At 36.9% G+C, this 27827-nt stretch overlaps 1 protein-coding gene across 5 annotated transcripts; it reads right to left on the bottom strand.

Moving 5' to 3' along the window:
- Nucleotides 1-509: 509 nt before the first annotated feature.
- LOC128928062 (spermatogenesis-associated protein 22) lies at nucleotides 510-27827 on the bottom strand. Of its 5 annotated transcripts, none has more exons than XM_054238565.2 (9): nucleotides 27598-27827; nucleotides 25075-25185; nucleotides 22717-22845; nucleotides 20452-20512; nucleotides 20228-20323; nucleotides 9786-10128; nucleotides 7494-7623; nucleotides 4139-4236; nucleotides 510-836 (listed from the first exon to the last, which is right to left on the bottom strand). In XM_054238565.2, the coding sequence occupies exons 2-9, from the start codon at nucleotides 25115-25117 to the stop codon at nucleotides 645-647; spliced, it is 1092 nt and encodes a 363-aa protein (XP_054094540.2). In that variant the 5' UTR covers nucleotides 25118-25185; nucleotides 27598-27827; the 3' UTR covers nucleotides 510-644. The 5 variants fall into 5 exon arrangements, with proteins under 5 accessions (XP_054094540.2, XP_054094543.2, XP_054094539.2 ...); XM_054238568.2 differs by lacking the exon at nucleotides 27598-27827 and adding an exon at nucleotides 26872-27467; XM_054238564.2 differs by lacking the exon at nucleotides 27598-27827 and adding an exon at nucleotides 27368-27467.

The raw sequence follows: 27827 nt of genomic DNA, 5'->3' as shown, positions 1-27827 counted from the left end.
GTACGTTACTTGGTCTAATAATGAGGAATGTCAGCCCTGCTACCATTCCGATTTCCAGACTCATGAATCATGGCTATGGGAGAAACATATGGGAGAAATGTATGGGCTCCTGGTTCAAAGCACACCTACCTTTCTGGTACCCCTAATTTTTGTTACTTTGTGAACTGCTTTGTCTCTAACATTTGCAACAATGCCTGGCACAAAGCAGATTTTCATTAAATATTTGAATTCAGTGAACCACACAGACTAGCAGTTCCAGAACAATGCTTAGTAACAGTACTGACAGTGGGCAGACTTGTCTTTTTCCTGATAGTGCAAATACCTCTAGTATTTCCCCCTTAAGCCTGATACTGGCTTTTAAGCTAACTCAGATGTATTATTATCCCATATTAAATAAGCATGATCTATTCCTGTTATAGTGAGCACTGTTACCTAGGATGGTGGTAAAATTTTAGCAAATATATAATTTTAATAAAAACATTAAAATTATGCTTCAAAAACTCCACATTTAAAAGGATTCAAGTACTTTAATTCAACAAGTGAAATACAGGAAAACAGTAGCTATAAAACTATGGAGACGGTAAATTAAGCAATAACAGAAAACTGCTATAATTTATGCTATTTAAACTTCCTTTTATCCCTACTTAAGTTTCATTCATTACATTAACATAATACTGCATCTCAACATCTGCAATTTTGACAAATGCCTGGAAAGTTTTTTGTTCAGAAACAGATGCGGGTCTGACAGAAACACATTTGAAAATGTTCTTTTTCTGGTCATAGTTGCCAACACATCTATGAACTCGGCCTCTAATCAGTCTTGGAAGTTCACGATCCTGTTTTTCAAAAAATAAATATCAAAAAACTTAATTACTTCCTTTGAATTTCAATTTTTTAAAATATTGATACAATCAACTAAACATGTATCACCTTAAAATGCTACAATTCTTTCACGTAGGTCAGGGCCCTACTGTTGACAAGACTATGATAGTTATTCTCATATTGGTGCCCTGTAGCAGAGGAGACCCTCACTTGGTAGGACTTTTACAAGCTAGCAAGTTGTTGCTTCTTCAGAGACTGAATAATTCCCAGGGTAACGACACATTAATTACCCACTCTTATATCAGATTCTCAGAGTTCCACTTTCAGTAGGCAGCAGACTGGGTGATTCAAAACAGCTCACTGGATAAGAGCAATTAGAATAACTGGATGAAATGTTTTGTTGAAAATCTCCTGGCTGGGTGTGGTGGCTGATGCCTGTAATCCCAGGACTTTGGGAGGCTGAGGTGGGTGGATCATGAGGTCAAGAGATCGAGACCATCCTGGCCAACATGGTGAAACCCCATCTCTACTAAAAACACAAAAATTAGCTGGGCATGGTGGCACACGCCTCTGGTCCCAGCTACTTGGGAGGCTGAGACAGAAGAATCTCTTGAACCCAGGAGGTGGAGGTTGCAGTGAGCCGAGATTGTGCCACTGCACTCCAGCTTGGCAACAGAGCGAGATTATGTCTCAAAAAAAAATCTCCTTGTGGCCAGGCATGGTGGCTTACACCTATAATCCCAGCACTTTGGAAGGCCAAGGTGGGTGGATCATGAGGTCAGGAGATCAAGACCATCCTGGCCAACCTGGTGAAACCCCATCTCTACTAAAAATACAAAAATTAGCTAGGTGTGGTAGTGCCCACCTGTAATCCCAGCTACTTGGGAGGCTGAGGCAGAAGAATCACTTGAACCTGGGAGGTGGAGGTTGCAGTGAGGCAAGATTGTGCCACTGCACTCCAGCCTGGCAACAGAGCAAGACTCCATTTTAAAAAAATCCTCATAAGCATCAGAGAGATATCAAAACAGTGAGGAATTACAGAGACTCCCTCCCCATCTAGAAGAGTATGGGAGTCTCAGATGAAACCTGATTTGGGGGGTGCTTTCTCCCTGTGATATCTGCAGATTACAGAAAGGCAGCTGAGATTCTAAGAAACTGAGCAGAGCTTTCAGACTTGTATATGTGGGAAACAAGTCTGAGGCCCCCCAAAAAAAGAGATTCCAGTAACCACGCCAACTCTGACCCAAGGCTTACAGTTGGTACTCAAAAGTGCTATGTCTTTAGAGACAAGTAAATCAGAAAAAGATGAGCAATCTCCAAATCCTCTCAATTATGAATAAAATTAAAGCCTTCTGAATTGCTTTCATTAAATAGTCACAAAAAGCACTAATTATAAGGGAAAAGACTGATGATTGATAAAAGGATTGTATTAAAATGAAAAACTTCTGTTTATCAAAAGCCATCATTAAATGTGAAAAAGCGAACCATGTGTATGAGAAAATATTTGCAATGCACATTATGGACAGAAAACTTATTCTCAGAATAGTTAAAAAATTCCTAGAATCAGTAAGAAAATGACAAATAACTCAATAGAAAAAACAGCAAGATGCCCAAACAGACTTTACAAAAGAAGATATCCAAATAGCATATGAAAAGGTATTAAATCTCATTACTCCCCAGAGAATTATAAAGAAATAACACTGAACTTACTCACCAGAATGATTATAATAAAAAAGACTGACAATACTAAGCGTTGGTAAGAATACAGAGAAACCACAACTCTCTTACATTGCCTGTGAGTATTTAAATTGACAAAATCCTCTGAAAGATTCTTTGGCAGTAACTACTATATTTGAACATACACATGATCTTATGACCCAGCAATTTTACTTCTTGGTATATATCAAACAAAAATACATGCAAATGCATAAAAGACATAGATAAGAATGTTCATAGAACATTATGTGTAACAGAAAAAATCCAGAAACCCAAATCCCCACCAACAGTGAAATAGAAAGCTGTGGTATATTCATGCAACATAATATTATACATAGCAATATAAATGAGTGAACTACAGCTAGATACATCATAGATGAATTCTACAAACTTTGTCAAGTCAAGGAAATCAAATATTTTAAAAAACATACTGTATGATATTATTTCTATAAAGTTCAAAAACAGAATTGATGACATTAAAAGCCAGGCTAGTGGTTACTTGTAGGCAGAAGACAAGATATAGTGAATAGGAAGAGGCAAAAGAGGTTTGGGGGTGATGGCAATATTCTATTTCTTAACCTCGGTAGCATTCACTTTGTGATACTTCCTAGAACTGTACAGTTAAGATTTTTATTCTTTTCTGTAAATGTTATACTTCAATAGCAGTTTTTTTTCAAAAAAAATCAGACTAAAAATAATACTCATTCAAAATATTATAGGAATTGACATGACAATTATTTCTTGATCACCTACTATGTGTCACGCACTGTATATTCATGTTTCATCATTTAATCTGCATAACACCCTTTTAAAACAGGAGTTTGTTTCCCCATCTTATAGATTTTTTTAAAAATCTGAAATTCAAATAATTTAAGCAGGTTACTTAAGGTCATAAAACTAGTAAATGCTGGAGTAAATGCTAGAATCCAAGTCTGATTTCAGAATTGAGGACAATTTCAGAACTAAGGTTAAACTTTTACAAAGTATGTAGCTCTATACAGCCTCAATGTATGTAGGTCTACAGCCTCCTTTGCAATTTCCAGACTTCTGTGTCAGCAAGCCAACTACTTCCAGTTCCCTAAACAAGTGAAGCTCTCTCTTTGCTTCATGTCTTTGCATATGCTGCTTCCTCACGTTAGACTACATCCTTCTTTCCTTCCCCAGCACATCTGGCTGAGTTGATTCTTACTAGTCCTTAAAGATCTAGGATAAGTTACCACCTTCTTTAAAAATATTTCCCTGATCTGTCCCACCTTTCCTACCTACTTCTTCAGCACCCTGCACATACCTAGCTCCACCATGCTATTTACCATACCACAATGTAACAGTTCTGTACCATTCTACCTGGGATTACAAACTCTTTGGGAGAGAGAGCCATTTGCCATTTATATCCCGCTTTGTATCCCTCATATCCAGCACAGTACCTGGCACATAGAAGGCTCTTCATATTATACAAATAAACAACTTTCATATCAGAACTAAAACCAAAGTGTTGAAAGTACTATATTGTTAACAGAATTTCTATTTCAACTGAATTGTAGCCTGCACTTTTATATTTTGTTGACATAGGCTTTGTGAAGAATACTTTAAAAATACTCACAATTTCATAAAATACACAAGGCAGAGTATTTTTCCCATCCCTCAGGAGAAAATTCTTTGAATAATATGGGCCAGGTGTAACAGCCGAATCAAGAACAGCTAAGCAATATTGAAATGGGGGAAAAAATAAATGTTGGTAAATTGCAAATAAAATTTAACAAAGTTGATATTTAAATAACTATTCATATGATCTATAGTTTTTATACAGTAATAATAAAGAAGACATTTTAAGAAGTGAAGATATTTCTCAGACAGTTTTATATGAAGGAAAACAAAACTTCTGACTCTCTCCAACTTAGGAACAGATCATATGCCAAGCTCATACAATTGACAATAAATGGCCATCTGAAACTCTTTCCTTAGAATGTGCAGTATAGAGTGGTTAAATCCCCAGAAGAGTCTACAATATTATAATAATAAAATGCACAGGTATAACAAATAAGCATCATAATTTAATGAAAAAAGAAACATTGAATGAGAATCAGGAGTCAGGTGTTGAAGTCCCAAGTCCTTCAACTTACTAATATTTTGTGACTTTGGCAAACTGAGTTTTTAATTTATTTTCATTATACACATTTAAGGTATAAAACATATTTTCATATATATACATATATGTATATATATATAACATCAGTCCTACAGCAAGAAAATTAACATACCCACCAGTGTCCATAGGTATGTTTTTGTGTGTGGTAAGAGCACCTGAAACTACTCTCGTAGCAAACTTTTAATATACAATACAGTAATATAACTATAGACCTCCTCCGCGCATTGAGTCTCTAGGCTTATTCATCCTACATAACTGCAAGTTTGCACCATTTGACCTACGTCTCCCTATTCCCTCCTCCTTGAGTAAATTGCTTAACCACTTTCAATTCTGTTTCTTCACCTATAAAATGCAAATTGTAATTCATGTTTACCTCAAGAAACTATTATCAAATGACAGCATTATTCATTTATTTAATAACCATCTACTGAGTTATTTTGAGGCTGGCCTCCATTTGTTCTAAAAAAGACCCAGTTATCCTTTAGTAAAATTCCATTTTTAGCCACATTATCTGGATAGGATTTGTCCCCATCCTCAGATCCAGGAGTGAACTGTGAGTGACTTAATTCAATCAGCATATTTTATTACTCAACTACACAGTTCAGGGTTTCTATACTGGGTGTGTTACATTCAGAAATGATTATATGCAAAGACTCATTTGTTAGTTTCTAGGAAAGGGCAACCAGAAGAAAAACCTAAGAATGTGATAGTGTGGCATAAAGAATGCATAGTCTACAGAAATTTAATAATCAACTTGCTACCATGAGGGGAGAGTCAGAAGCTTCTGGAGAGACTATAGTGTGGAGCCTAAGATGAAGCCAACACTATGGCTGCCCAGAAAAATGGAGAGAAATCACTCTGCCATCTCTTGAGCAGCTTCAAGCTTTGCCTAAAGTCAAAATCCCAGCTGCTTTTTAGTTTCATGAATAATTCTCTATCATTGTTTAAAAGCCACTAAAGTTTTTGGGGGGGGAGGTGAGGGGGCTTGCAAATGAAAAGGACTTCCTATATACTGTGCAGTGTGCTAGACATTAAAGTCTAACAAAAAGGAAGTATCTACCTTAGGTAAGTTTAGAGTCTAGCCTAGAACTCAGGATTATTAAAGCACTATGAAAGCTAACCAACACATATAAAAGCATGGAACCCCTTCATTTCCTGGTAAGAATGTCTACTGCTGTCTATATTGGGTATTGTGATATTTTTAAAAGGATTATTCTGGAGTGAACCTGAACAATTCACCATAGAGAACATGGGAAAATTAATGGAATTAGCACATCCTTTTAATAGGCTCAGGCTATTTCTAATATTTCTATTCTGCAAATGAGGTGAAAGCCAAAGGCATCCTTCACATAGGAAAAAGCAATTTAGTGGGAAGTCCAACAGGGTTTAAGATATTTGAAATAGACGTTCTACCTCCAACAGTATTCTAGTTCTGACAGAAAACAGACATGAAACAGAATACCATCTACTATCGCAGTTGTATAGCTACCCGTAAGAACTGAACAAAATAAGAGCTAAGACAAGCTTCAATGTAGAGTAGTAACAGCCATACCAATCAGCTCAGAAATATGCTTCAGGCAAAATGAGTAGGACTTGATGAAGAATCCCTGAGGTATATGGGAGTTCCAGAAGCCAGAGGCATGGAAACCTCCAAAAAGCCAAAAGTGAAAACTGAACAAAACCAGCCTGGCCAACACCTTGATTTTGGCACTGTGATATCCTGAGAATAGAACGCAGTCGGCCCACATGGACTTCTGATCTACAAAACTTGAGTTAAGAAGTGGGTGTGGTTGTTAGCTGCTAAGTTTCCATTAATTTGTTAAGCAGCAATTGAAAACTAATATAGTGTGTCTACTCAGAGTCTGAGTCTCTATTGAATCCAATGTCACTTCACATAATAAAGCTTTTTCCTTATTGGTAACAAGAGAGAAACTGGAATCATTTTTAGGTGAAAGTTAAGCATGTGAAATGAATGCATTGATGGAAATCTGAGACACTGATCACTACTTGCTGAGGTCTGTTGGGCAGACCTTGACTCAGTGATGGATAGATGAAATACACTTATACACTTAGTACAGTGATTTGAGTGGGCTAGGGATGGTCATCAGCTGCCTTTAGAGGGCAACTGCAGCTAACTGACCACTACTCCTTATATATACACATTTATATTTACATTTATATATAAATGTAAGGGGAGGGAGGCTGTATCTTTCCTGTTGCTGCTATAACAAATTACCACAAACTTAGTGGCTGGCTTAAAACAACACAAAAGCATTATTTTAATAGTTATGGAGGTCGGAAGTCTGTAATGAGTCATCAAAGCTATGTTCCTTTTGGAGGCTCTAGAGTAGCATCTGTTCCCTTAATTTTTCCAGCTTCTAGAAGATGCCTGCATTCGTTGGCTCATGGCCCCTTCCACCATCTTCTAAGCCAGCAAGGTAGCGTCTTTCAATCTCTGACTCTGACCTTGATGCTTTCTTGTATAAAGGACCCTTGTGATTACACTGAGCCCACCCAAGTAATACAAGATAATCTTCCCATTTCAAGATCCCTAACTTAATTATATCTGCAAAGTCCCGTCTGCCATATAAGGTAGCATTCACAAATTTTGGTAATTATAATCTAGACATGTTTAGGAGGCATTATTCTACCTACCACAGGGACTATTATTAAAACTTCAGTTATTTGAATATACTTTAGGGAGTAGCAAAAATCAGACTGTTTTATTTGGAAGAAAAAGGACTAATGAGATATTAAAACTTGGTGTCCAAATAGTATTACTGAAGTATTTTTGAAGTATTTTACTTACCTAATACTTCAAAAAGAAATACAGTTTTCTGAACATGTTCACGCCAATACTTCATGCTTTCAATAACTGCAGAAATAATTCTTAAAGAATTGTCTTTTTCCTTAAGCTGTACCTGATACAATGAGGTTTCCTTTTGAAAAAATAAAAAACAGCATTAGAAAAACATTTCTTTTTTTCATCATACTCATTTATTTTCTATATAAAAATTTTAAGTCCTTATAATGGACAAATGTGTAAAAAGAACTACTGAAAGTTTTAGTTACCTCCCTAAATTAATGCCATCATTACTCTATTGGAGGAGGAGAAACCAGGGTGTACTTGGAGACAATCAATCAAGAGGAGAATTATTTTATGGGCACTTGTTCACTCATTCATTCACCAAATATTTTAAAGCATCATATGCCAGATCCTGTGACAAATATAGGTAAAGCCATTCCTTTCCCTAATGCACTCACACTCTAGTGAAGGAGCCAGACACATTCATTCATTCATTTACTTGTTTCAAAAGTGTTTATTGGGCACCTCCTACCTGACAAACATAGCTATTAAGGAAACATTCATGGACAAAACAATCAAGATATCCACTCTCAAAGATTTTATAGTCTAGTGGAGGATTTATAAAATAAATAACATATAACAGAATGTCAGGAAATGTACTTTTTAAATAAAAGAAACACAAGGCAAAGGGAGAGAGAGAGACAGGGGTTATTATTTTAAGTGAGTTGTTGAATGAGGACAGAGGGAACAGCAAGTACAAAAGCCGAGAATGGAAAGTTCTTGGCATTTTTTAAGATCAACTAAGAATAAAGTGTGTTGAGATACCAATTTTCAAAGGTAGGGGGACACTCTCCTTTGTGAGGGTGAGGGTTGTGAAGAATACATGATGAAACTTTTCTTCAAAATACAAGTAGTTTCCTCCCTCTTCCCCCTCTTAACCAAGATCCTAACATGCCTCCTGTTGATGATTATGGCCACAGTAAACCCCTGTTACTAAGGTGATTATGTCATACAATTCTTGAGTGCAAGGAAACATAAAGTTGAGAACCACTGTGAAACATGCTTTATTAGTCTTTTATCCAAAAAACACAAAACACACAAAAACAGATTTTACCCCAATGGCTTATGCTTTTTCAGACATACAGGCAGCACAAAAACTAACAACAGTAAGGAGCTGTAAGCAATCCTAGGCTGAAAGGACAAGAGGAGAAAATAAAAGTATCAAGCCCAGGAAAGCTATACTCATGAAAAGGCTACATCATGCAGTGACACAGCCACTGCTGGCAATAGAATATTTAAGACTGGATTATTTAAGACACGCTTTGATGTCATACCAGTGACTCCTACTGGATGACCTCTAGCAAAAGCCAGCAAGTAAAGAATCTCAGGATGATGTACTTTGTAGGACAATTCAGCCTTCCAGAACAGAGAAGGGCAGGTGAAGAATCAAGTGGGCCAAGGGGCCAGGGAGCAGAGATGAGGAATAACCAGCACAAATAATATATAAATAACATTTCCAAAGAATATTTAGAGCACTGAGTGTAGAGAGGAAGTACAGTTGGCATACAGCTTTAGGGAAGAATATAAACCAAAGCACAGAGTGTATGCTATGTTTAGAGAATTGTGATGAGTCCAAAGTGGCTAGAGCATTGGACAACTAGTAAAATATGAAATATGAGGCTACAAAGGTAGAATAGGACAAGATCATAAAGCAAAGTTCATAATAGCTTGATCATAAAGAGAACTATGGACTGCAGTGCAAATCTAACCTGCCATCTGTTAGTGTAAATGCTTGCTGGAGGACAGCCATGCACATTCATTTACGTATTGTTTATGGATGCTTACAAGCTACAGTGGCAGAGTTGAGTAGAATTGAGTAGCTGCAACAGAGACAGTATGGACCATAAAGCCAAAAATACTTACTAACTGGCCCTTTAAAGAAAATGTTTGCTCACCTCTGTTGAAAAATACTTAGAATGACATATGAAGAGCCTCAGTAACTTTACCAACAGTAGATAAACTATCATTATCTTTAAAATGAGTATAAAGTGAAAGTCAAAAATCCAGTAGAAAACTCTAAAGTCTGAAAGGAAAAGGAGCAGCCACTCATATCCTCTAAGAAAATATTCTGGAAACTAACATTCACCCACTTCAATGGAACTAAATATTTATGCTAATCAAGTAATGTATGTCATGGAATTGATTTCAGATGCTCTTATCTCTGTAAATTTCTAAATATTTACCTCACATTTAAAAAAATGTGAATAGGTCATTAATTGATATTTAAACATTTACCTTCAGAGTGTTTTCTTCTGGAAAATCATCCAACATTTGTTTCTTATATTGATTTTGTTGAAAATTGGGCTTAAATGTCTGTAATGCACTGTTTTTGTCTAGCTCTCTCATTGTGGAACCAGATATTTTTGATGAATGTGTTTGTCTAGGCAGCTCAGTTTCTTTGTTGCAAGATAAGTTAGGAGGTTCAGGTATTCTTAACTGTTTTTGTTGCTGAGCTCCCAAACTCATTGGACAGGAATTTTTTCCATCATTTGCCACTAAGTTTGTTCGTTTACACTGAGGCCTAAAATCATTTTTATTCCAAGTTTTCAAGTTGGTAGTTTTGTTGCCATCTTTGTAGCTGTAATGGGGAAAAAAAGAGGATTTGTTTCTATAAGGTTTCTTAATTACAAAAAAATTAAAAAATTAATTTACATGTCAGTTTGTTATTTAGAAAGCACTTTATAACTACTACTTAGAAATTCCAAATCCATCACAACAACCCTACAAAATATTATTATCTCTCTTTCTAGATGAGAAGACTGATCCTTCATGAGGAATTAACTTGCCCAAAGTCATACAGCAAACTACTCACAAGTCTAGAGCCCGGAAAATGCAAGATCTCCCAACTCAGAGTCTAGTACTACAAAGTATATTTTTAAATAATAGCATCCTTCTTACCACCCAAGTGGTAAGATTTTGAGGACATTTGCATACTTCTTTATATATTCAAAATTTTAAAATTTTCTACAAAGTAAAATTTTAAGAAGTTAAACTGTGGCTTATCAATGATTTTAAATCACAAGGAGAATACAAACAGGCAGGATGGATAGTTGTTGATACTTGATTTGAAATTTTGTGCTTTTACTACGTAGCTTAAAAGCCCTATAATGAATTAAGTGCAGCATTTGCCAGCAACATTAAGTATGTTATATCAACTGACAAGAACATTATGTTAGATGCGAATGAGGCCAAAATCAAAAGCATAATTTCTGAGCAGCCTAGTTAGGAGTTTCACAGGAAATAAAACTAGTCCAAGTCACAAATCCTTTTTTTGTTTGTTTTTTTCTCAGAGACACCTGTCACCCGGGCTGGCGTGAAATGGCGAGAACACAGCTCACTCTAGCTTCAATCTCCCAGGCTCAAGTGATCCTCTTGCCTCAGCCTCCTGAGTAGCTGGAACAGGTGAGTGCCACTATGCCCAGCTAAGTTTTGTTATTTTTTCATACAGACAGCATTTCACCATGTTGCCCAAGCTTGTCTCAAACTCCTGGGCTCAAGTGATCCACCTCCTGGCCTCCCAAAGTGCTGGGACTACAGGTATAAGCCACCATTTCCAGCCCACAAATTCTTAATTCTCAATAATTTTCCTGGAAATACAAGTGTCACAAGAGGGTGACCAATACAACCCACCCTTTATTTAGGTAAATAATCCAAAAGAGGTCCAGGTATACTACTGAGCAGGAACAAATTCAAATTTTATGAGGCCTGAAGCTTGTGTAATTTAGGAAACACTGTTAATTGGGTACAAAGTTAGTATAAAATAATAAGAAAGCAAAATTACAACAATTTAAGTTATAAACACCACAAACATCACAATACTCAGAAAAAATATTATTAGAATTATTATTAAATTAACTGCCTGATACCCTTTTATAGAAAGTTTTCCTACATTGATCACTTCTTCATATGACAATAATTTTATAATATTTTTTGGATTCATGATCTCATTATGTTGCCCATGTCAGTCTCAAACTCATGGGCATAAGTGATTCTCCTGCCTCAACCTCTGGAACAGCTGGTACTACAGACATGTACCACCACACCCAACAATTTTGTAATTTTATTTTCAATAAAGAGAACAGAAACAGTTTCGTCTTTCCTCTCTCTCACCGTTATAGAAATTATGTTTATTATTCATGGTCTAGAAAAATTTATTTCAGCTTTACAACTCTCTATTGGGAACAGTACATTTGTAGTAATATCAAAGATCACTGATCACAGATCATAACAGATATAATAATAATGAAAAAGTTTGAAATATTGCAAGAAATACCAAAATGTGACATAGAATCATGAAGTGAGCACATGCTGTTGGAAAAATAGCACCAATAGACTTGCTCAATGCAGGGTTACCACAAACCTGCAACTTGTAAAAATGCAAATCTGTGAAGTGCAATAAAGTGCAATATAACGAGATAGGCCTACATAAAGAGGATTTGACTGGAACAGAGATCCAACTATATGCTGTCTACAATCAACTCAGTTTAGATTCACAAGACACATAAAAGCTTAGAATAAAGGGATGAAAAAGATATTCCATGTAAACGGCAACCAAAAGTAAACAGGGGTGGCTGAGCTTATGTCAGACAAAATAGACTAAGTTAAAAGTTGTCTCTAAAGACAAAGAAGGTCATTATATAATGAAAATGGGTAAATTCAATAGGAAGGTATAAAAATTGTAAATATATACACATCCAATATCGGAGCTCCTAAGTATATAAAGCAAATATTGACAAACCCAAAAGAAAAATTGACAGCAATATAATAATAGAAAGAAAGCTCAATACTCTACTTTTAATAATAGATAAATCATCCAGACAGAAAAATCAATAAACAGTGACCTTGAATAACACTATGGATCAAATGGACCCAAAAGACAAACATAGAATTTGCCACCCAACAGCAGAAGACTACACATTCTTCTCAAGCACAGATGGAACTTTCTCCAGGATAACTCCCATGTTAGGTCACAAAATCAGACTTAACAAATTTAAGAAGATCAAAATCATTTCAAGTATCTTTTCTGACCATAATAAAACTAGAAATAAATAACAGCTAGAAAATGGAAAAATTCACAAATATAAAAACACACTCTTGAACAGCCATTGATCAAAGAAGGAATTAAAAAAGAAAAATTTTAAATTGTCTTGAGACAGAAATAAAACACAACATACCAAAACTTATGGGAAAGCAAAAGCAGTGCTAAGGGAAGTTTATAGAAATAAATGCCGAAGTGGAAATAAAAAGATCTAAAATAAACATCCTACCTTCATACCTAAAGGAATTAGAAAAAGAGTAACAAACTAAGCCCAAAATAAGCAGATAAAGGAAATAAGAAGGCTAGAGTAGAAATAAAATAGAGAATAGAAAAAAAAAAGTAAAACTAGGCTCGGCACGGTGGCTCATGCTGTAATCCCAGCATTTGGGAGGCCGAGGCAGGTGGATCACCTGAGGTCAGGAGTTTGAGACCAGCCTGGCAAACATGGTGAAACCTCATCTCCACTAAAAAATACAAAAATTAGCCAGGTGTGATGGTGGGTGCCTGTAATCCCACCTACTCGGGAGGCTGAGGCAGGAGAATCACTTGAATCTGGGAGGAGGAGGTTGCAGTGAACCAAGATTGCACCACTGCACTACAGCCTCCAACAGAGTGAGATTCTGCCTCAAAAAAAAAAAAAGACAAAACTAAGAGCTTATTTTTTGAAAAGATAAAGTCAACAGCCCCTTACATAGACTAAAAAAAAAAAAAAGAGAGAAGGTTTAATAAATTAAAGAGGAAACATAAAATGGATTTCTCAGAAATAAAAAAGATCATAAGGGGCTATTACGAACATTATATGACAACAAATTAGATAACACAGAAGAAACGGATAAATACCTAGAAACTTGCAAACTACCAAGATTGAATCAAGAAGATGTAGAAAGCCTAAATAGACCAATAAGAAGAAGATTACAGAAGTAATCTAAAACCTCTCAACAAAGAAAAACCCAGGACCAGATGACTTCACAGTGAATTATATCAAACATTCAAAGATAAATTAATACAAATCTTTCTTAAATTCTTTCATAAAATAAGAGGGAATACTTCTAAATTCATTTTATGAGGCTAGCATCACTCTGATATCAAAATCAAACAAAGACACTGCTAGAAAACTACAGACCAATATCACTAAAAAACATAGATGCAAAAACCCTCAATAAAATACTAGCAAGGCAAATCCAACAGCACATCAAAAAAACTACCTAATGAGTACTCTGCTCACTACATGGGTGAGGTGACAGGTTTCATACTTTAAACCTGAGCATTAACAATAATCGCATGTAACAAATCTGCACATGTGTTCCCTATATTTAAAGCGAAAGTTGAAATCTTTTCTTAATAAATTACACACCATGATTAACTGAGATTTATTTCTGGGATGCACAGTGGTTTAATATGCACAAATCAATAATGTTATACACCACAGTAGCAGAATTAAAAATAGATGCAGAAAAGGCATCTGACAAAGTTCAACATCCATTTAGTTTACTCTCAAAACAGTAAGTACAGAAGGAACATACTCCAACACAATAAAGGTCATTTGCAAAATTCCCACAGCTAACATCATAATGGGGAAAAACTGGAAGTTTTTTCTCGAAGATACAGTACAAGGCAAGGATGCCCACTCTCACCACTTCTATTACTGGCTGGGCATTCTAAATCTGAAAATCCAAAATATGAAATTCCCAAAAATTTGAAAGTTTTTGAGCAACAACATGAAGCTCTATGGAAATGCTCATTGAGGCATTTCAGATTTTGAATTTTCAGATTTAGGATACTCAACTGGTAGGTATTCTGCAAATATTCCAAACTCCATAAAAATCGGAAACATTTCTGATCCCAAACATTTCAGGTAAGGAATTCTCAACTTTTCTTCAAAGTCCTAGCCAATCAATTAGCCGAGAAAAAGAAATAAAAGGAGCGCAAATTGGAAAGGATGAAGTAAATGTCTGTTTGCAGATGACATGAACCTGTATGTAGAAAACCCTAAAAACTCCATTAAAAAACTGTTAGAACTAAAAAACAAATTTAGTAAAGTTGCAGGATATAAAATTAACCTACAAACATCAGGAGCATTTCTTTACATCAATAATAGATATCCCAAAAGAGAACCAAGAGAATGATCCCACCACAATAACATCAAAAAGAATAAAATACTTAGAAATAAATAGCCAACATGGAGAAACGGCTATACACTAAAAAGTATAAAACACTGACTTAACAAAAAGACACTGAAGAGAAAAGAAATGAAAAATCCTGTATCATGGATTTGAAGAATTAATATTGTTAAATGTCTAAGCTACCCAAAATGATCTACAGATTCAATGCAATCTGTATCAAACATTTAATGATATTTTTCACAGAAATAAAAAAAATCCTAAAATATTAAACCACAAAATACTTTGAATAGCCAAAACAATCTTGAGAAAGAAGAACAAAGCTGCAGCCATCACACTTCCTTATTTCAAATTATACCTGAAACCTACAGTAACTGCCACAGTATGGTACTGGTATTAAAACAGCCACATAGACTAACAGAACAGAGTAGAGAGCCCAGAAATAAATCCACACATTTACATGCAATTGATTTTCAACAAAAGTGAGAACAACACATAATGGGGAAAAGATAGTCTCTGCCATAAATGGTATTGGAAAAACTGGGTATCTACAAGCAGAAGAATGGAATTGGACCCTTATCTTACACCATATACAAAAGTCAACTCAACATAGATTAAAGACTCAAATGTAAGAAGTGAAACCATAAAACTCTTAGGAAAAAACATAACGAACAAACTCCTTAACATGAGTCTTGCAAATGACTTTTTAAAATATGATGCCAAAAACACAGTCAACAAAAGCAAAAATCAGCATGTGAGACCTACATCAAACTAAAAAGCTTCTGTACAGTAAAGGAAATAATCGATAGAGTGAAAAGGCAGTCTACAGCATGGGAGAAAATTTTGGCAAACCACATATCTGATAAGGAGTTAATATCCAAAATATTTAAGGAATTCACAGAACTCAGTAACAAAAACAAGTAACACAATTTTAAAATGGGCAAAGAACCTAAATAGACATTTTTCTAAAGAAGATACACAGATGGCCAAAAGGTATATAAAAAGGTGCTCAACATCACTAATCAGGAAAATGTGAATCAGAACTACCATGATATAGTATCAATTCACACTTGTCAGGATAGCTGTCATCAAAAATTTAAAAGGCAATCCTTGTACATTCTTGATGGGAATGTAACTTGGTACAGCCATTATGAAAAACAGTATGGAAGTTCCTCAAAAAAACTAAAAACAGAACTACTATATAATCTCACAATCCCACTTTTGGATATATATCCAAAGGAAATGAAATTAGTATCTCAAAGAGATATCTGCATTTTCAGATTCATTGCAGTATTATTCAGAATAGCCAAGAGGGCCAGGCGCAGTGACTTATGTCTGTCGTCCCAGCACTCTGGGAGGCCAAGGCAGGTGGATCACCTGAGGTCAGGAGTTCGAGACCAGCCTGGCCGACATGGTGAAACCCTATCTCTACTAAAAATACAAAATTAGTTGGGCATAGTGGTGCATGCCTATAATCCCAGCTACTCAGGAGGCTGAGATAGGAGAATCACTTGAACCTGGGAGGTGGAGGTTGCGGTGAGCCGAGATCACATCATCACACTTACATTGTCTTGTCACCATTGCCTGGGCAACAAGAGCAAAACTTCACCTCAAAAAAAAAAAATCCAAGATATATAAACAATCTAAGTGACAGATAAATAGACTAAAAAATATGTCATGAAGAAGTAACAGAATACTATTTAGACATTCAAAGGAAGAAAATCCTGCTATTTGTGACAATATGGATGAACCTAGAGGATGTATGCTAAGTGAAATAAGTCAGACACAGAAATAAAAGTACTGAATGTGCCTACTTATATGTGAGATCTTTACAATTCAGACTCACAGAAGTAGACAGGAGAATAATGGTTTCCAGGGGTGAAGAGGTTAGAGAATAAGAGGATGTCAGTCAAAGGGTACAAAGTTATATAGGATGAATAAAATCGAGAGATCTAATGTACAGCATGAGAACTACAGTTAATAATACTGTGCTATACAGATGAAATTCGCTTAGAGAGTAGATCTTAAGTGTTCACACTACAAGTAAAAAAATGGTAATTATGTGAAGAGATGTATATGTTAACTGGCTTGACTGAAATAATCAGGTCACTATGTATATGCATATTAAAGTATCAGGTTGTACAACTTAAATACATATAGTTTTAATTAAAAAAAAACTTTCTGAAACAAGGTCTCACTCTGTCTCCCAGGCTAGAGAGCAGTGGCAGGATTTCAGCTCACTGCAAACTCCACCTCCTAGGTTCCAGTGATTCTCCTGCCTCAGCCTTCTGAGTAGCTGGAATTACAGGCATGTGCCACCACACCTGGCTAATTTTTGTATCTTTTGGTAGAGACAGGGTTTCACCATGTTGGCCAGGCTGGTCTCAAGCTCTCAACCTCAAACCATCTGCCCACCTCAGCCTCCGAAAGTGCTGGGATTACAAGTGTGAGCCACTGTAATTAAAATTTTTTAACATAATAGAAGTACAATAAATATTTAACTGCAGTCAGAACTATAACAAGGATGAGAGTGTCAAGAGAGTGTTCCAGAGGCAAATAAGAGTCCAAAAAATATTTCTCATATCTTTGGCCATCTTGAGCAAGTTGAAGGAGATTTAAAAGATTAAAAATTTAGTTATATGGGTATTGGGGCTCTGCCACCTCCTTTTATGAATTACTGACAAGTTATATATCATTTTAGATTATTGAACTTTTACAATAGATCTGTGTAACAAGAATGGTTGAAAGATATTCTGTGCAATAAGAAAACAGTACTGGGTGAATCAGCGCAATAGGCATTCTAAGTATTCCACCACATACAAACATGTTAAATATATTTGTGTATTTGTAAAATCCTTAATCGATGGTTTTCTTGGTGGTGATAGACAAGACAGCACAAACTTACATAAATACATCAAAACTGTATGTTTTATCCACAATATATACTGAGCACTGAAGGAACCTTAGATATCATCTAGTTCAACTTTTTTCCCATGGATAAAGATGTAAGACTCAAAAAAGGTGAAATGGCTTTTTTTCTGTTGAAAAATAAATAAATGGTTAACTCTGGATCAGTGCAACTATGAATAATTTTCTTTTTACCTTTTTTCTAGAATTATTCTATTATTTTTATAATGAGAATAGTAAGTTATTTTAGAAAAAAACAATATCCCAGTATTCCTTTAAAATGTATGGATTTACCTGATCCTGTTTGCCAGTTTGTGTTCAGTTCTCTGATTCTAAAGCCTTCATCTCACTGAGCACAATAGCTTATGCCTGTAATCCCAGCACTTTGGGAGGCTGAGGTGAGGGAATCCTTGAGCCCAGGAGTCCAAGACCAACCTGGGGACCATAGCGAGACCTCATGTCTACTAAAAATTTAAAAATTAGCCAGGCATGGTGGTGCACACCTATAGTCAGTCCCAGCTACTCAGGAGGCTGAAGTGGGAGGATTGCTTAAGCCCAGGAGTTCGAGGTTGCCATCATGCCACTGCATGGCAGCCTGGGCAACAGGGCGAGATCCAGTCTAAAAAAAAAATGATTAAAAATTTTCAAATTTTAAAAGTCTTCATATCACTTCAATTCCTCAACTGAGATTTCTTAACTACTAAGTAAGTGCAAGCTCAATTTCTCCTCAGAGTCTCAAGCCAATTGTAGGAGCTTTGGCTACAATTTTACTAATTGTAAATATTACTAATTTACAATTTTACTAATCTACCCATCTTTACTAATCTTACTAATTACCCATATCCTAATTCTGGTGAATGAAATCTATATTGACAATGTGTCTAACATTGGAGTGTACTTTGTTCTTGAAAACTCGATGTCCCAAGGAAGTCTAGACTAGGCTGCCAGAAAAAAATACAGGATGCCCAGTTAAATTTGAATTTCAAATAAGCAACAAATTTTTGATATAAGAATGTCCCAAATATTGGCTGTAACACATACTAAAAAGTTACTGATTACCTGAAATTCAAATTTAACTGGGAATCCTTTATTTTTATTTGCTAAATCTGGCGACGCTAGCCTGCTCTCTAAACCTGAGGATTAAATCTTTAACTGGTTCAAAAGATCTTCAATAGATTACCAACAGCCTGAATGGATTTTTAAATGTTCTCTCTTTCTGGATTTTCTGTTGTATTCCAACAGTCTGACAGATCATGTATTAATTCAAGTTGTAATATCCAATAATGGCTACCTGTCCAGATTAAAATCTTTTACCTAGTTTTCTGTCTAGGGCTTGTGAAAATGGATTTTCTTCTAGCACCTGACGTTGGAACAATGTCTCTAAGAACCATCCCAAACCACTGAACAGGCCCAGTTTTAAGGCCTTGTTGTGAAGAAACTAATGGACTGGTCCTGAGGAAACTAGCATGAATAATAAAATCAAAACTCTTTTTTTGTTTTTTTTTTTGAGACAGAGTCTCACTCTGTCAACCTGGCTGGAGTACGGTGGCACTATCTTGGCTCACTGCAACCTCCGCCTCCCCAGTTCAAGTGATTCTCCTGCATCAGCCTCCCGAGTAGTTAGGACTACAGGTGTGCACCATCACACCCAGCTAATTTTTGTATTTTTAGTAGAGACAGGATTTCACCATGTTGGGCAGGATGGTCTCAATCTCTTGACCTTGTAATCCACCCACCTCGGCCTCCCAAAGTGCTGGGATTACAGGCATGAAATAAAGATATTATTTCAATGTATTTATTAACAACTATATAAAAAGCTCCTCCTTTTAAAAAATACAGTATCTTTATCTAATAAAAATAAGAATAGTATTCACTTCATATGGCTGTTGCAGGGATTACTGAAATAATATATCAAAGCACTTAACAATGACTGACATATGTATTTGGTGGTGGTGTCCCAGCACTTTGTATCCAGAGTTATTTCCTTCAATATTGCCATTTATCCAAGGCTATTAAAGTCCAACCAAAAAAATCCATTTCTTTTTCTATCAATTTTTTCTTGCTATTTAAACATTAAACTTTGGTCCTTATGGCAAGAACCCTCACCATCTTTCGAACATCTTATTCACTCCTTGAGCCCCTACTGTTGCAGATGCATATGCATCTCAGCCTCCATTTTTCTTTCTTCTTCCATTCTGTTTACCTCGAAGCTGACTGTCTTACAGGATAAGAATGAGCACTCTAACTGGTTCTCAATTCCTAAATATAACCAATACTAAGATATGATTCCTATCTATTGTCAATTAAATCATTAATAACCCATAAGCAAAACCATAAATTCATGGCCATAAATATTGATAGAAATTTCGTTATCACATTAAGAATCTTGTGAAGCATAATCACTGTCAAATTTACATATTTTTAAAGTTTTCCATGCATGTTCTTAAGTTCTTTTATAAAACATGATTAATACTGCTGTAGTTACTATTTATAGAAATTTTCTAAATGTAATTCTATTTAAGAAATGAAGAAGTAAAGGAAGAAGGAAAGATGAAGAGAAAGACAGGAAAATGAGAAGGAATAGAAAACAAAGAAATTTTAAATAGACTCACCTCCAACCACTCTGGCTTCTTTCAGATTTTGACTGAACAGAGTTAAAGACAGAATCTTGACTTCTCAGAGGATGAGAAACTGAATGTGGTATTTGCCTTTCAAGGAAATATGTCTTGTTAAATATTAATAGTTTGCTTTCAAATTGAGAAACTAAGATATACATGGAAGAATAACATCAGTCAGTAACAGACACACATCCATTGGTTTATATTTCTTTACATACCCACTGTCCATTGTTTTTATTACAGGAGCCAACTCTGGATTCATAGCTTCCCAGGCCCAATCTCAAAAGACATAAGTAACATAGATAAAAGTAAGATAGGTAGTATTTTTCAAAATAATAACTTCATACTTATTTAATTTGGGGGGTTTAAAAACTTGAAAAGAAATTGCATATACAAACTTCTTCAACAGTACTGTTGGAAAATTTGTCATAGCCTGCTGTATTAATTTTTATAGATGTCTTTGTTATCCATTATATTTTAAGCAAAGATAATTTAATCTGTATCTTTTCTACAATCAGTTCTAGTATAGTATCTCAAACTTTGTAACATGAATTTCATTTAATCCAATGTTTCTTGAACTTTTTAAATCCCACCAACAGAAAGAAATACATCGTAACTCAGAACATATATACACATGATGTGTGTGTGAGACAGAGACAGAGAGATAGAGAAAGGAGGAAAAAGAATATAAAACTTCACCATCAAATCTTATCCTTAATACGTGTGATACACTGACACAGTCATGTGTCACTTAATGACAGGGATACATTCTAAGAAATGCATTGTTAGGTGATTTTGTTGTTGTGCAAACATCAGAGAGCATGCTTACGAAAACCTGGAGAGTATAGCTTGCTACACACCTAGGGTGTAGTTATAGCCTATTGCTCCTAGGCTGCAAACTTGTGCAACATGTTACTTCACTCAATACAGGCAACTGTAATATAATAGTATTTGTGTATCTACACATATCTAAACATAGAAAAGATACAGTAAAAATATAATACAAAAGATAAAAACCAATACACTCAAGAGGGCACTTACCATAAATGAAGCTTGCAGGACTTAAAGTTGCTCTGGGTGAGTTAGTGATTAAGTGGTGAGTGAATATGAAGGCCTAGGACATAACTATACACTACTGTAGACTAAACACACCACATATTTAGACTATACTAATTTGTAAAAACCATAATAAAGTATGCTATGACATCATCCCAGCTGCTATGTCACTAGAAGATAGAAATTTTTTAGCTCCATTATAATTGTTATGGCACCACCATCACACAGGTAGTCCATCACTGACCAAAACATTGTTATGCAATGCATGGCTGCAGTTTCTATTCTACTCTACTTTATTCTCTTCTAGTTCTTCTTTTTAAAGATCAATTATATCCCAGCCCAACTAATGGATCAAGACAACATTTTTTTTAAAAAACAAAAAACAAAAACACTGATGTAGTCCTCTCTCTTGTCCAATACAGGAAAATTACTATTTCTGACAAATAGTAACCCTGGTCAGAGCCTGAAGTACTTCAGGAGGACACACATCATGAGATACAGAGGACAGCCTACCAATGACCACTGAGAACTAGAACTAAAAGGTTATGTAAACTCCCAGTAAGGGCAACTTAGTTCATGTGCCAGTTGAAGCTATAAAGAAGCCCACTGGACGAAGGTGTGTCTTAGTCCGTTTGAACTACTACAACAAAAAATACTTTAGAATGGGTAATTGATAAATATGGTACATTTATTTCTCAGTTTTGGAGGCTGGGAAGTCAAGGCTTTTTACTGTGTCCTCACATGACAAAAGGATCACACAGCTCCCTCACACCTTTTATAAAGTCACTAATCTTATTCAAGAGGGCAGAACCCTTAATTACCTCCTAAAGGCCCCACATCTCAATACTATCACACCAGCAGTTAAGTTTCAGTGCATGAATTTGGGGAGCGGGGGGGATACACTGAGACCACGGAGTAAACAGCCAACAAATGAATGAGGCAAAATGCCCTAAGAAGAGAAAAAGACTACGGCCAGGTACCAGGCATTTCCAGGCGTTTGCATTTCCTAAAATCTATCTTTTTTTTTTTTCATTTCTCCTGTGTTCCCATGCACACTTATCCCCACTCTTGGGACAATTCATGTGTTTCCATTCTTTACCACCAAATGTATAAGCTATATTATCCACCAAATGTATAAGCTATATTTTAGAATGAAAAAATATTTTTTACAATATATGTTACTACTTTATTAGAACAAAGGTTCCAAATCTAAGATACTCCATTTAAATGCTAAGCCACCATTGTAGATAAGGAAACTCAAACTCCTGACCTGGAATGTTCAGAAAGAGCCATGTAATTTCTCTATGTGGATAATGGAAAGAAGAAAAAATAAACCCTCCGTTTTCATGATAATAAAATAGAAAATACAATTTTCTATAATCCTAGTTTGTATTTCGTGAAAATTTTTACCTTATTAATTTTCTTACCTGCAGGTAGAGGAGGAAAATCAAAATTGTCAGAAGCAGTACTGATACATGGATCATCTTTAAGTGGATTGGAAGTTAATGGCTGTCGGTTCCTCTTTTTCTGATTGAACAATGGAACAGGCAAACAGCCTAAATTGAATGTACCAATAAATTAGTATATAATAGACACGTAAGCAGATCTAGTTGTAAAATAACTAGCATATAATATACATTCTAAATTTGTCTACTTCTATATGCTGATATACTTCTACATTTCTATATCTTTGGATTTTTATTCTTTTTAAGATCCTGAATAGCCTCATTTGTCTCTTAGAAAACCTTTTTTTTAATTGCATTTTAGGTTTTGGGGTACATGTGCAGAACATGCAAGATAGTTGCATAGGTACACACGTGGCAGTGTGATTTGCTGCCTTCCTCCCCTTCACTCACATCTGGCATTTCTCCCCATGCTATCCCTCCCCAGATCCCCCCCACCACTTTCCCTCCCCTATTTCCCCCAATAGACCCCAGTGTGTAGTGCTCCCCTCCCTGTGTCCATGTGTTCTCATTGTTCATCACCCGCCTATGAGTGAGAACATGCGGTGTTTGATTTTCTGTTCTTGTGTCAGTTTGCTGAGAATGATGTTCTCCAGATTCATCTATGTCCCTACAAAGGATACAAACTCATCGTTTTTGATTGCTGCATAATATTCCATGGTGTATATGTGCCACATTTCCCCAGTCCAGTCTATCATCGATGGGCATTTGGGTTGGTTCCAGGTCTTTGCTATTGTAAACAGTGCTGCAATGAACATTCGTGTGCATGTGTCCTTATAGTAGAATGATTTATAGTCCTTTTTCTTATTCTACACTAACACTGTTTTAATTCCTCACATATGGAATTAATTCCCATCTCCTCTCTCATCCCCCAACCTTTCCGAATCCACTTTTTGTCTTCCTTATCTGTGTCCTGTGCTTGCCTATTACCATATCCACTGCAGGGGACCTTTGGAGTACAATGGAGGTGAGGAAGAACCAAGCTCTGAACCATGCTTTGAACAACAGTGCCATATGCTTTTGGGCCTTGGTTCTCAAAGCTTCATTGGACTAAGATTCATCTGGAATGATTAATATGCAAGTTCCTGGACTCCACTTCTCACAGATTTTATTTCAATAGAGTTAACCTGGAACTCAAAACTCTGCAATTTTAACAAGTACAGGTGTCTGTAATTATATTTCTTTGTGGATCATTTTGAGAATGCCTGAGAGAGAGTAATAAATATCTGGTCCAAATAAGAATAAATGCTACTACCAATTCCTCCAGATAGCAGATCTAGGACCTCAAGTCAGGCTAAAAGTCACAAAATATAAACTTTAAAACTTAGGGAACTTGAAGGGGAAACAAGTTCAAAATGCTTGTGCATTGTTATAAAGCAAGTCAGTAGAAGAATCTAGATGGGACCCAAGATTCTTAAATATCAGTTCAGATCTCTTGCCACTGTACCATTCTCTAACTGGTCATCATCAGTTGTATTACAGGCAAATACAGACTCTCTGAAAACTCTCTGATTGAAGGCTGGGAGAATTATGGACTCTGGCGTCAGACCACCTGGTTCCGAATTACGACTTCAAAGTATGTTTGAATTACAACTTCAGAGTATGACCTTGAGCAATTTCCCTAAATTCTTTGTGCCAGTATGACATATACTGACAGCATAATGATTAAGAGCATGGACTAAGAGCCAGATTCCTAGGTTCAAATGCTGATTCTGCTACATCACAGATTACTTATTTAACCTCTTTCAGCCTTGTTTTTCTCATCTGAAGAACAGAAATGATTATAATAACCTATCTCAGAGGATTGGTGTAAGGATTAAATAAATATATATAATTAATGTCTTGAATACAGTTAATCCACCATAAATAACAGTTACTATTATCTTCGTTATGCATCATCATTTCCCTGGTTCTCATCCTTGCCCTCTGTCTTTACTCTAATGAATTGGGAAAGCAAAAGTGATAGGAGAAGCTATTAGAAAGACAGAAGTGCTTCTGAAAACAATTTTAGCAAGTCAGTCACAAATACAAACAAAAACAGATCCATTTCTTTGTTTCCAGTTTAAAAGCATAGAATAACTCAAGCAGGTCGAATTTGTAGGAAAAAACACCAAAATAAATCCAAGAGGTTTGATCTTACTCCCGTATCTACCACTAAATGTTTTGTCTTGAGTAAGTTATTTCACTTCCTTGGGCCTAAAAAGTAAAGAGGCTAGACTAACTGTTCAATCTATTTTAAAGTTATCTCCAAATGTTACATCTATAAACTATACAAGCTTTATATGATATATAGAAAACTGTAATATAAAAGTTGTTCAATACCTGCTGTACTTCGAGCTGAATTTTCATTTAGACTTCGCTTCATTTCCTTCAGTATCAAAATCTATAATTTTCCCTTCAGCATTCCAAATTTATGACGTGGTCCCACTAAACCTGCAAAGAAATTTATAACTCATATTGTCTCACCACAAAACCAAATCCTCAGCCCAGTAATTACTGAAATTATGGTTTCAAACCACTTTCAAACCTGATCATGTAAATACTTTAGGGAGTCCCTTGCTTTCCAGGAGTTTACAACATAATCCACTTCTCCAACCCTGTTCAAATTAAGTTATGACTAGAGCAGCTGTAACCTTGCTTCTGAAACATATGCAGATTTTTTCACACAGTATATGTAATTTATTTTAGAATCCAACACCCACAAAGAGAATTTTGAACCAGAAATACAAAGAGGAAAATGGATGACAGCACTGGCAAATATATATGCTTCCAAGACTAGGAAGGAAACACAGTATTTAGCCACTGGGAACATCCTCCATGCCCCACTTTAGGACACTGTGCAGGTTATCTGCTTTGGCATCAGTTTGAACTGCCTGGGTTATATAATACCAAAGACTAAATCCTCCTGAGATCAGGACTTCAAGACCAGCCTGGCCAACATGTGAAACCCCGTCTCTACTAAAAACACAAAATTAGCCAGGTGAGGTGGTGGGCATCCATAATCCCAGTACTTTGGGAAGCCGAGGCAGGTAGATCCTCTAAGGTCAGGAGCTCACAACCAGCCTGACCAACATGGTGAAACTCCATCTCCACTAAAAATACAAATTTTTTTTTTAAATTAAAAAACAGATACAAAAATTAGCCAGGCATGGTGGTGGGCACCTGTAGTCCCAGCCATTCAGGAGGCCAAGGCAGGAGAATTGCTTGAATCTGGGAGACCGACAGAAGTTGCAGTGGGCCGAGATTCCACCACTGCACTCCAGCCTGGGCGGTAAGAGCCAGACTCCGTCTTAAAAAAAAAAAAAAAAAAAGACTAACTCCTCCTTTCATATCCAGAATAATTGTAATGATAAGTTGCGACTCCATTTCCACAACTTCAACAAGTCAAACAAGTTTTTCCTTAGTTTTCTTCTTTTACAATAGAAGTTCTCTTGTAATTTTGCATGTTTCGCCCTAATACATTTCAACCCCAATCTAATTCAACAAACACTTGCCCATCGCATGAAGAGGCAAGATACAAACCCAAACCAGGTAACTAACATCTGTTCCAAATTCACGACCCAATGAGACAGACAGACACATAAACAACTAAGCAACATGCGAGTCAGGCCGAGGTATGCATTTTCCACTATCGTGTGTAAAAATAAAACTTGGGAAACACTAGGTCAGGTGCTGCCTCTGCTTTGTTCCAATATCTTGGGCTTGAAGCTGGGCCGAGACAGACCCTTTAGAAAATATTCTTGTGCCATCCTAGGAGCCAGGAAAGAGATTCTGCTACATTCTCTACCAGCGCAACTCACATCCTATATTTAGAGGGACTTACAAAGGCTAAGATGTTTTTTAGTATCAAACAAACAATAAACAGCATCAAAAATTTTCTTTTTTATTTTTGAGATGGAGTCTCCCTCTGTCACCCAGGCTGGAGTGCAATGGCTTGATATCGGGTCACTGCAACCTCTGCCTCCCAGGTTCAAGCGATTCTCCTGCCTCAGCCTCCCGAGTAGCTGGGATTACAGGTGCGTGCCCCCACGCCTGGCTGATTTTTCTATTTTAGTAGAGATGGGGTTTCACCATGTTTGCCAGGCTGGTCTCGAGCTCCTGATTTCATGATCTGCCTACCTCGGCCTCCCAAAGTGCTATGATTACAGGTGTGAGCCACCACGCCCGGCCAACAAAAATGTTTTCAAGTGTAACATTCTCCCCACAGGGATACTGATCCTAAGGGCAGGGACTCCAAGATAAGTGGGGACCCCAAGATGAGCGGGGACCCCAAGATGAGCAGGGACCCCAATATGCCACTCATCTTGAGGGCAGAAGCCCCCAACCCTGGCTTCTGAATGGACCTAAGTGGCCTTAGTAAGAGGGTTGGTAGCATTGGTGTTCAAAAAGTTTGCAGATTGAGCATGTGAGCGCACACACATGCCACCCACAAATGCCGCGGCCTCAAACGGCGGCCCGTTTTGGCTCCTGGTAGGGGCGTGAGAGAAGAGGCTCCAGTCAGAGCAGAGATGCTCTTCCAAAGGCCTCTCCCGACCCGCCCACGGATGGGGCAGTTTGGTATTGGGGGTCAATGCCTAGTCTTTCCCTTCTAGACCTTCCTGACAACCCAACACACAACTTCAGTCCTCAGTTTCCCTCGCCTCAGACAACGGTCGTCCAGGCAGCCCGGTCACCAACCGCCGCCCTTCCCCTCTGCGACGAAAGTAGGGGAATCCGCCGAGCGTAAGCGCCGTGCACTGCGTAGGCGCCGTGGACCGCACATGCGCAGAGGCCGCCTCCTCGGAGCAATGGCGTTTTCCTGGCCCGCCTATCCTCCTTTGGCTGGGAGCGTTAATGTTAACGCACCGCTTTGGAGATCTCCCACTGTGAAGTTCTCACGCTGTTGGTGCAAAGATGGCACCAACCCTTTAGAGTTTTGCCCGGAGAGGAGAGGAGACTGTCCTGTGACTAGAGAGGCAGGGGTAGATCTCCTGCCCAACTGGCATCAGCCCCAGCATCCTCAAAAAAGTGTGCCCTGCTTCTCCACACCCCCTGGCCATGTCTTAGGGCCCAGACATCTGTTTGTTAGATGCCGG

Source organism: Callithrix jacchus, chromosome 1 (assembly GCF_049354715.1).
Source record: "Callithrix jacchus isolate 240 chromosome 1, calJac240_pri, whole genome shotgun sequence".
NCBI classification, from domain to species: Eukaryota; Metazoa; Chordata; class Mammalia; order Primates; family Cebidae; genus Callithrix; species Callithrix jacchus.
This window is presented reverse-complemented; position numbering and strand designations above follow the sequence as displayed.

Bases quoted from the DNA above. Each gene is read 5' to 3' on its own strand.
- LOC128928062 (XM_054238565.2), bottom strand. From the start codon at position 25,117: ATGAAGCGAAGTCTAAATGAAAATTCAGCTCGAAGTACAGCAG. The intron at 20,324-20,451 runs GTATGTAAAGAA...TTTCCTTGAAAG, and splicing joins ATAAAAACAATGGACAGTGG to GCAAATACCACATTCAGTTT. The intron at 10,129-20,227 runs GTGAGTCTATTT...TCCCCATTACAG, and splicing joins AGAAGCCAGAGTGGTTGGAG to CTACAAAGATGGCAACAAAA.